The sequence below is a fragment of the Struthio camelus genome, chromosome 1, assembly GCF_040807025.1.
Source record: "Struthio camelus isolate bStrCam1 chromosome 1, bStrCam1.hap1, whole genome shotgun sequence".
NCBI classification, from domain to species: Eukaryota; Metazoa; Chordata; class Aves; order Struthioniformes; family Struthionidae; genus Struthio; species Struthio camelus.
The window spans coordinates 221,167,193-221,177,848 of NC_090942.1; the positions used below are offsets into that span (position 1 = coordinate 221,167,193).

The following is a 10,656-nucleotide window of genomic DNA, read 5'->3' on the forward strand; positions in this document are numbered from 1 at the left end:
TAGTCACCTCTTAGGTCAGTTAATAGAAAGATTCTAAAAAGCTTGGAAATGTCCTCTGGAAGAGCAGCATTTCTCTATATACTGTGTAATGACCTTCTGGAGATGAGGCTGTTAAATTAAACATGCCGTTTTAGACGGCTAAATAAATATCCAGTATTATGGGACTCTTCCCTGCCAGCTCTAATACTGACAATCCCAACTACCTGCACCGTCATATATTCCACTGATGCCAGTGCCAGAGGCTTCAGATCTTACAGGCTACAAAATCAGCATCCAGGTATGTCAGATAAATCAGGCCATTTTGGGAAAGAAGTAGATCCATTTGAACCTAGCCATATGGGACCCTTCAGGGCTGAGAAATAGTTGCTCTGATGCAAACTGGATAAGCTTTTGTGGAGAAAAGGAGATTTGCACATGCCGGATGGCAACTTGAAAAGAGGATAATAGGACATACTAGTACACTTCCTCAGACAAAACCCAGCACAGCCGAAAACGTGGGGCATCAAACTCTTCCTGTACTGTACTGCCAAGAAACTGATGTCTGACTGGGTTGGCATCAAGCTAACTCACGGTCGTAGGAAGGCTAAAATGGAGAGGGACTTGTATACAGTTAAAGGATGGAGGTTAACTGATGCCGGGCAGTGAGGTCTGAGGGATAATAAATCTTATCAGTCTGACTTTTGATAATTTTTTTGATGGAGTTACAAGTCTGGCACGTAAAGTCAAGTGGTGACATTGTGTTCTTCATACTCCACAAGTCCTGCTGCAAGGTGATTCTGAGAGAGACAGCTCCTAATTGTCATCTCTTAATTGACATCTTTTGATCAATTGATGCTCTGAGATAAAATAGTAGATGAGGATGCCTCATTTTGTAGGTGTTTTCTAGTGGAGCCTTCTGGGATCTTATTTGTTCCGGCGCTATTCAATAACTGTCTCAGATTATCTGGAAAAAAACAGGAAAATTGTTATTCATAAAACTTGCACATTGTTCCGGACCTCTCATTAAGTGGATACTTTTGAAAGTATCTGCTAAACTAAAGCCAAAAGGGTTTATATAAATCTGTGGACAACGAATTTATGTGACACTTCCAGGGCAGGCGTTTATATTAAGGAAAGTAGAGATGGGCTTGAAAAAAGCAATGCTGCAACTGTGTGGATGTAAACTATAGAGCTGAAGTGGAGAAAACAAAACAAGTGGTGAAAGGTGATATCACCTGTCTAGTCAACATTAGGGGGTGAGACTCACTAATGGATTCTGTGTCTTTTATCGGAGAGAGAGAGACAAGTATAATTAGAAATGAGTGTTAAAAGAGTTACAGGGGTGAAATCCTGAAAGTATGCTCGATGGCAAAAGCCTCAAGGAGCTGTTTGTTTATTTTACTCAGAAGAGGGCTAGGACATGAGCTAATTATGGTGTGCAAGTATCTACTGGGCGGTGATATTTGTTTTGCTTCCTGGCTTTTTGTTTCCCAGGCAAAGCTGGAAGGAGAGCCCATTGCAGGAAGTTGAAGCCAGACACACTAGACATCGGTGCGTAATTTTAATGTTGAGGGTAATTAACAGTTGGAATAATATACATGGGGACCTGATAGATCCTCCAAGGCTTGGAGCTTTTAATTAAGGCTTGGAGGATGCAAACAAAGGCTAGCATGAGCGCTGCTATGCTGCTTTCCCTGCACTATCTCTGAAATCGGTGGAGATAGACTTTTCCGGAGGGATAGTCAGAGTAGGAGCCAAGCTTTTTCCCTGCCTCTGCTGGATGTAGAGGATTTCCAGCGAGACCATCTTTATGCATCTGTATCCACGGGTATAATTCATCACAAAATGCATTTTATTTCTGGTATGCACGAAGAGCTCAGTGCAGCAGGACCTGGGAGGTGCTTTGGCCAGCCTGATGTGGGAGGTCAGACTGAGAGACTAGAGCACCCCCTTCTGCTCTAAAAATTTAAAGCAAAGGCATACGGCTGTGGCTGAAACTTCCCGTGGGGCATGTTAACAGCGGTATGAATCCCTGCATCTGCCACTTGTTTCGGTGAATAAAGGCAGGTGTCGGGAACTGATCCCATAACGCAGCATTGCAAAGCAGCTTCACTCCATGGTGTGACTGTTGCTGCAATGATAAACTTGAGAATCGAGAAAAAAAAATGCAAGGTTTGGAGGCGTAATTAGGGTCTTAACCTTTAATACTAATTCCAGCCAGGTGAATTACCTTAATAATTACTTTTGTCTCCCCTCCTGAACTTGTTTCTTTCTTAGTGGGACAAATCAGGCAGTGCCAGGACCTGAGTTAGTTCTGCAAAAGTGTGAGTGTTATCCCTAGTCTTGCAGTGAGCCGATACCATAAGCATGGGATGGATGTGGCAGAGCTACCTGGGATAACCAGGTTTTCATAGCTGATAGCAGGGGGGGTAGACTTCTCTCACTGCTATTACTTCATTACATGAAGGTCCTTTCAGTAGCAAACAAGTAGCAGAAGATAAAGGAGAAAGTGATAAAGGCTTTAACCCACTTGGCTAAAGAAAAAGTATGAATTGTTAAAGCTCAGAGAAACTGCGGGAATAAAAAGACCTCCGTATCAATTATTTTTTAACCTTTCATTGCTGGGTGCCTGACTCGTATTTTTTCAGCACAGGAGAGTTTAGTGCTCTAAACACAGGAGTTTAGTGCTATAAATATCCCTCGGAAGTGAGTCGCTGGAGTATTGCAGCTACTCTGGGAGACCTTGATATTGACCACTCTGAGTGAAATTAAATTGTGCGGTACCATTGTCTATGCCGAAAGAAATGAGACAACGGTAAGCACATCATACATGGATATAGATATAGGTATACAGAGATATATTTGTACATATGCAAATGAAACTTCTAAGTTCTATTTAAAAAAGTCAGGCTCTAAGCTTCAAAGAGTTTATTTAATTTCATACTTCAATCAAAATCCAGTGTGCACCTAAACGTTCGCATATAAGAAAAAAATTCTCCCAGTCTCTCATTGTAATTCATAAAAGTCAGACTCTCTCTAACGCACTAGTAGCATACAAAACAGTATTCTGGATTTAGGCCTGAAGTTAACGCAGCCCTTAAGTACTTTCTAAATGTTAAGTACCTTGGTAATTTCTGATAACTTTCTTGAGCTATAGCACTCTTCAATGAAGGACATATTGGGAACCTTCCTGAATTGGGGCCATGTAAGGAAATGAATGAACTCGCGGAAAGAGCTGCTCTCCGCACTGCATCTGAAGACTTTCTGGCTTTCCACAGTCATTAGTCATGAAGAGAGAACTGCTGCTGAACACATACCAGTGAGACATGTATAATTTATATGATGAATTTGAAGTTAATACAGCTAAGAGATTGAATTACAAATGGTTCCCTGCATAACACAAGTGCTGGTCCTACAATACCAGCTAAATTATTGCAAAAAGCTTCTTGGCTAGGACAGTTATGGAAAAATTCGAGGTCTTTCCAGGATGACAGTTTTATTGCAAGGTCCACTGGGAAGGAAGGTGTCTGAGAGTGTGGAGAGGGTGGATGGAGAGCCCAGCTGTAAAGGACCCAGGGAAATAACCAAGAGTATTTTACCACAAATGTAAAAAGCTCCATGTGTGTGGTAATGAGGACAAGAAAGTATCAGGCAACAGGTGCCTGTAAACCATCAGCAGGATGGTGGAGCTGGAACCCAAATATTCTGCTTACTCCAAACCTAAAATAGCTCTTGGCTCTGCTGCTTACAGGGCAGAACAGGAGCTATCCCTGCTGTGGATGCACAGAGACTTAAGGAGCTGTTCTGCAGGGGCAGGACTCAGGAGCTAAATCCCACTAATCCAAGGGCACAGCTTTAACATGCCATCCCCACAATTACTGTTAGATGTGAAGAAATCTCCACATTGGGACAGTTCAGAGAGAGGCAGCAAGACCTGCATCAATGGACAAATTGCTCGGGGGAAGGTAACCCAGGCTGTGAAACCCTGGAGGAGACGGATGGTGCTCATCAAAGGGGACATCAGAAGATTCTGACACTGCGCGAAGGGTCCCAAAGCACCTACCTAATTGGGGTGGCCCATGCAAACCACAAGTTCAAGGAGGACCAGGCATCGCCTCTCCCTGGGGCAGGACCCGCGTCCCAGGAGAGCCACCGCTGCCAATGAGAAGCTGCTCAGCTGGCAGGTGGCTCCTTCTGGAGGACTCTCTCCATCGTGCTACAGGAGCTGCAGATCTATTTATAGCATGCACTGCGCTTCAGAGCTCTGCATTGTGTGTCTCAGTGGCTGGTGATCCAGGATAAAAATACTTCTTCAGTAATAAACAGGTAAGCTGGGGTGGGGCCTGCTACTTTTAGAGGGCAAACCTGCTTGAATCAGCAAATTTTCTAAGCCACAGGGTGGCACTGTGGATGGCAGGGGGATTGTCGTAGGCTTTTGATTTCAGCCCCTGGCTGGGAAGGGTGAGGTTACTGTTCCCAACAAACTCATGGCAGTTAGCCGTTAACGAGTAGTGTTTTAAACCAAGAATGAACTCAAAACTTTTGCCACCATATGAGAGTTAACTGTCCCTGATCTAAATTCCAATCATAATCCTTCTTTTCCCCAGCTATGCAACTGTATGTTTATCTACCTCCTTTCATTTTGCCAAGTTTAAAAGACTCTGCCAAGCGAGATAAAGTTGTCCTGAAAAAGCTTTTTTGGAAGATTTTAGAATCCTGTGCACACACATATATATATATGTGTATATGTACCTACATATGTGGGCCTATGTATACGTGTGTATGTATATGTGTCTATATGGGCTCTGATTCATACTTAAAATTCACAGAGCATTTTGGATTAGCAAAAGTTGTTGTCTCTGAATTGCACCCTTTTGTCTTCTTATATGTTGTTCTGTGTGGAGTTGTATATGGCTTGGCATTTATCTTTCCAAAGAACTAAAAATATCTTTTCTCAATAGGTTGTGCTTACTGCTGTAAACAAAGTGGATTGTCTTCACTCTTCACTGTCTGGCTTCAAAATATATTTCAAGGCACTTAAAAATGGCTAGTTATATGTGTGTGCATTTCAGGACTGTTGTAGGCTGAACTGAACAGTTTTAATTGTCTGTGTGGACCAACGGCTGGTGTGGCCTATAGATGTGTTTATGCAGGTTCTTGGCACCACATATGCTTACACCTTGAGAAGACAACTGTTATGTAATTTGGGCTGACTCAGCTGTACCTGCATGCGCTGAACAAATATGCATACAGGAGGGCAGATGTAATCTACTTTTCTCCCAGCAGCTGGTAGTGCGCTGCTTGGCTTCCTGAAGAATTCAGCTTAGATCTACCCGTCTGTAAAACAATGTCATTTCTCCTACTGTGTCCTAACAGCTTGTTCTGGGTGCTGTCAAGGCGTATTCAGTTGCATCAGTTCAATACTGGAAATTCATTCAGGACATTTCTCCAGGCTCTCTGGTGGCTGCTGTTGGGAATAATTGTATTTTGCTCTCCAGCACGTTCCTCTGTTTTTCAAATTGGACTGCTCGGACCCTGGAACTGTGACGCCTTCTTTTCCAAAGCCTTTCCCCATGTGGCTGCCAGGTTAGCAGTGGGACGAATAAGCAAAGATCCTTCACTAAATCTTGGCCAAAGGCTGGATTATGTAATCCTGCAAGAAGAATGTGAGACTTCTAGAGCGCTGACTGGATTCATGAAGTCTGGAAAGCTTTCTTCTGCTTTTATAGGCCCTCTGAATCCTGGCTTCTGTGAGGCAGCTACGCTTTTAGGGGAAAACTGGAACAAAGCCGTCTTCTCATGGATGTGCATCAATTATAAACTGGATTCTACCATTCACCACCCTACATTTGCAAGGACCTTGCCCTCTCCAACCCGAGTTTTGTTTGCAGTAATGAAGTATTTTCACTGGGCCCATGTTGGCATCATTTCTTCTAATGCGGATATTTGGAGGGACACAGCCAACAAGTTAGCGAGTGCACTCAGGAACCAGGGGCTTCCTGTAGGCATTGTTACATCCATAGGTAAAGGGGAAAAGGGCATTGAAGACACTTGGCGAAAGATTAAAGAAGTTGGTGGCATTAAAAGTAAGTGTTCTGAGTCTCATTCTCCTCTTTTCTCCTATGCAGAGACTGCATCGTTATTCAAAGGGCAAAGCCTAGAGAATGAAATTCTGAAGTCATTTAAGTCAAGCAGAATTTTATCTCTGACTTTAACGAGGCCAGGATTTCACCTAAAAGAATCCTGAGCATTTTGTATGTGATAGAGATATATAGAGAATATAATAGCATTCTATAGCAATCAAAGATTGAGTCCACATTGTTTGGAAAGATGATACTTAATAAAGACAGGCATCTGTGTTTGACCCTTTGAAGCATAGAAGGAGGCGGGTTTATAGGAAGTTTTTGTATTGTTGCTGTTTTGGATTATGAATTATCAGAAATCTCATATTTTGGAAATGTTGGCATTTCTACCTGAGTTCAGTGAAGGTATCAGGAGGGAAATCCAGTGCTGCACACTGCAGCCTGAAGGAGTGGAAGGACCCTGCTGGTGTACAGCACAGGCAGTGGAGAATGACCCATGTGCTCACGAGGAAAGTGAGACAGAGACCTGCTTTCCCGGCACAGGGCACTGTCCGAAGGCCTGTGATCCTGGACGTACCTCTTTACAAAGAGCGCTGTGCCAAGGAAGTGCAGTGTCAATCCAGAGGATGATGCATTTTAGCTCAAAGCCTGACCGTCAGACTAAAGGATAACAAAAGTAGCAAGGAGCTGTCTAGCTTGGAAGTTTATCTGTGCCTAGATCTGCGCGTGAGACCAAATCTGTCTTGGGTGGGTTCATCTCATCACCTTCACAGCTTTCCATGTGAGTTAGAGATGCAGGGCTCCTTTCATAATCAATTATGTTCTTCAAACATGACCCAAACATGACCAGCTTAAGCTCCCCACTGTAGCACGAGATGTTTCTTTCCTGTAAGTCTCAGGGAAGCCTGAGTCCATAGCTCAGGCACCCACACGACAGGCCTCTGGGCTGTATCTGTACTGCTAAGTGGAACAGACTGCCCTTGAGCCAAGTGGCACAGACCAAACATGAAGCACGCCAGACTGGGTTATCTTTCGGGCCCCACATTGTGTTGCCCTAGCCCTAATATATTATCCTTACTTTCTGTGCATTTTTTTCAAAATTCAACTCAAAGTGTCAGAAATAATGTGAGGACTGTGTTGTAGCCCATAAGAATGTTGCCTTTACATTATGAAACTCAGGGAATCTGTCTGTATGCCTGAGGTGTGGCAGGAGAGGTCTGAGAGTGCAAAGTCAGCTGGGATAGTGCTGTTGAAATGGGCAGGACAGAAGGAGCCAAATCTAAAGCAAAATCTCCAGTATTGCTTATTGGGAATGGTCTTATCCCATGAAATATTCCTGGCTAGGGTCTTGGAAGTAGCGAGCTAGTACAAAGTCAAACCTCACTTACAAAGCCTAGGATGGCCATGGTATCACGTGCCAGAAAGCCATCTAGGATTTGTGAGCAGCCTGAGGTCACATTAAATTTGAATGTGAGGCTACAGGCATTTTTAGATCCAGAGGCATAGACCTGGGTCAGAGAGTGTGCTAGAGATTAGCAAGGCAAAATGTGGACCTCACCAATGAAAGCTGCAGTGCTCCCCTCTTTGGACTGTAGCTTTATCCCAGACAGAAAAGGACCAAAGGAGCCTTGTTTCAGGTCACCAAGTCACCAAGAGTTCAGAGTCTGCAGTTCTCCTTCTGCGAAAGCTCCAAGGGTGGCTGGTCCCTTTGTAGATGAGGTGTGAATACATACCCACAGATACAGGCAAACCAAAGGTCCTTACCCATCAACTGGCCAGTGGCTAGCCACAGATATTCTATCCCTCCAGTTGAACTTTTCCAGGCTCTAAAGGCTCCTAGCTCTCTCTCTGAAGGGGTTCACCTAAGTGACAGGCAGTAATCCAAGTGGGAATTTTCCCTCCTGGGGGAAGAATTCCAAGTGCCTCCATAAGAGTATGATTTTGACTGCAGGCTTTCCCTTCTCCCCAGGAGACAGTGGCTGCTTCACACAGTTTCTTCCCAGAAGCAACATACAATAGATGGAAGAATAGAAAAGAAATAATCTGAGATTGCATTGTTTTCTAGTACTGGATGCTGGGATTCTTTTACTCTCAGGAGAAATTTATGGACTCTAGAGCACCTCCAGACCCCAGCTGGAATTCAGTTCCTCTCTGCTGGTTTCCTCGTTTGGGGAAGTTTCTCAAGTGAATAATGGAGCAGCTGATAAGAAGATGTTGCCCATAGTTTGTAATAAAAAACTTTGAGATAAATGGATGCATTTGGGGTGTGAGGAAGACCCCGCCTAGAACTACAGGAATAGGCCAGGAAAGGAGGGATGGGGCTGAAGGAGGATAATAATTCAGAAAGAAGAAGAGGATGAAGAAATACAAGATCTATATCTGAACAACCAAAGTTCAGGGACAGTTCTGCTCTTCTGAGCTAAATCTTCTGCTCAGTCATGTCCATATGGCATCTCAGATATGAATTACTTCACTGAGCTGATCAAACGTTTCAAACTCTTTCCAGTTCAACCCATTTCACTTGACTTTAACAGTCAATGCTCATGATAAGCCATGGAAGGGAGTAAATGTTATTCCTTAGTTTTTGCTAATGAAGACAGTGAGGCAAAGAACAAACTTCACATAAGATGCTTCAGCAAGGCAATATTTCAGCTCTCTATGAGAATTCCAAGTTCCCTCATTCTCAAAAAAGTACCCTTCCCAGTTCATCCCTAATGACTGAATTCAGATATAGATGGCAGTTAGTATTAAATAGGATTGTCTATGCTATGAAACATTAGGTCTTCCAAGGAGTTGACAGGATCTGGCCCTGAACTTGTCGAAGTTACTGTGCGCTCTGTTTTACCTCCACCTTCACAGATGCATCTGTAGCAAAAAGCAGGCACAAACCTCCACAGAAGCAGGGATGGGCAGAGGATGAGAAAATGGGAAGGGCAGTACTGCAGGATGGCCAGGCTCTTCTTGAGAAGGCTTAAGCTGCTTTTGCTCCATCTGTAGCGGTGTGGAAGAGCTACAAGTTTGAGAATATTCCCATTAATGCTACAGTTACCTATGCTTCAAAGCCTTCATTGCACAGAAATTTATGAGGAGCTGGTGACCTATCCCAAAGCCCAATACAGGACCTGAAAATGCTCCTGTTTGGTTCACCTACTTTTCCTGAGGCACTTTCCTCTCTAAGGAGAGGCCACAGCTACTCTATAGATACTACTCCTGCCCAGTTTATTAGCAGGCAAGTTTTCTTGTCATCTTTCCTTCCTATTACTGCCCTGCTTTGAGTTTTAAAAGGCTGTCTCGGGTACCCGAGACAACAAGAGCACTTCCTTTCGTAAAGGGTCTGTGAGTGCTATGGAAAACCCATTATGCAGATACACCTGTATCTGTCTCCCGACCAGACATGGAAACATGGGCACCATGGCATTTTGCAGGCAGAGACACAAACTCTGGGAAGGCCAGTCATGAACCACATGTAACACAACACGGTGCCCAAGATAAAACCTTTATATGCAGTGACAGGTTGAATGGGTGATGCTTGGGCACTGATATGTGACTACCCACCACGTTAGCCCACGCTTCACTTTGATCAAAAGTGTTCTCCACTTCTTCTCTACAGCTCCAGGAAAGGGTAATGCTCACAGCCTCTCTTGACAGATGCTGTAGACCTTCAGAGGTTGAACAAGAAGAGCGTAGCTCCCCAAATCCTCAGTACATTGCAGGAGTGGGAGACCATTTGGGTCTGACTTGATGCTGTAGTTCAGACAGCTCTTTTGCTGGGGGGTCTTTTTGCTGGGGGGTTTTGTGTTGAAACCCCCAGATGGACTAGTGACATTGTCTGTGATCATTGTGTTGCAGTTGTACTTCTGTGCATGCATTCTGTGCTCATTGGAGGGGAAGAACAGGCCGCCTTACTCACGAAAGCCCAGGAAATGGGACTAACAGATGGAAGATACGTCTTCATTCCGTATGACACTTTACTTTACAGTCTTACATACCAAAACAATTCATTCTACAGTTTTGGTAACAACAGCAAGCTCCAGGAGGCATATGATGCTGTGCTCACTATCACACTGGAGTCTGGAGAAAGGACCTTTTATGAGGCATTCAGGGAAGCTAAAGAAAGTGGTGAAATAGTCAGGGAATTGGAAGCCACCCAGGTAAATACTCTTTATCTCTGACTTTTCTGGGAGGTGTTGGTGGGAGACACGGGTCATTGTTTTATAAAGGGACAAGTAGTAGTTATAGAGAAAGCACAGAGGAGAGACAACTCAGACTGTGCTTCTACATTGAAATAAATATGGTGAAGGTTGAATATGGTCTGCATTCATCTGGAAAGGATCTTTCTCTTGAATGCTTGGTGATCTAATCTAGAGTTATTTAAGCTGCAGAACCATGCTGGGGAATTCATAAGATTGACTCTGGGGCTATCAATATTTTGTTTGCTGAGTGCTAACTGCATTAGGACCAAGCTAGAGAGGTCTCTTCTGCTGTGGATGAAATCAGAGGAGTTTTTAAAGCATTCGAGTAAGATGTCCACATGCCTGAGAATCTGTAGGGAAGCTACAGGCAAACAAAATAACTGCATGCTTCTAGAGGGAGA

General features: G+C 43.8%; 1 protein-coding gene across 1 annotated transcript in view; it reads left to right on the forward strand.

Moving 5' to 3' along the window:
- The first annotated feature begins 3,749 nt into the window (after positions 1-3,749).
- GUCY2F (guanylate cyclase 2F, retinal) overlaps positions 3,750-10,656 on the forward strand; it is a 51,822-nt gene continuing 44,915 nt past the window's right edge. The window contains exons 1-3 of the mRNA XM_009688330.2: positions 3,750-4,305; positions 4,941-6,065; positions 9,912-10,213. Of these exons, the coding sequence (XP_009686625.2) occupies positions 5,327-6,065; positions 9,912-10,213 (1,041 nt within the window). The 5' untranslated portion in view covers positions 3,750-4,305; positions 4,941-5,326. The remainder of the gene's footprint in view (positions 4,306-4,940; positions 6,066-9,911; positions 10,214-10,656) is intronic.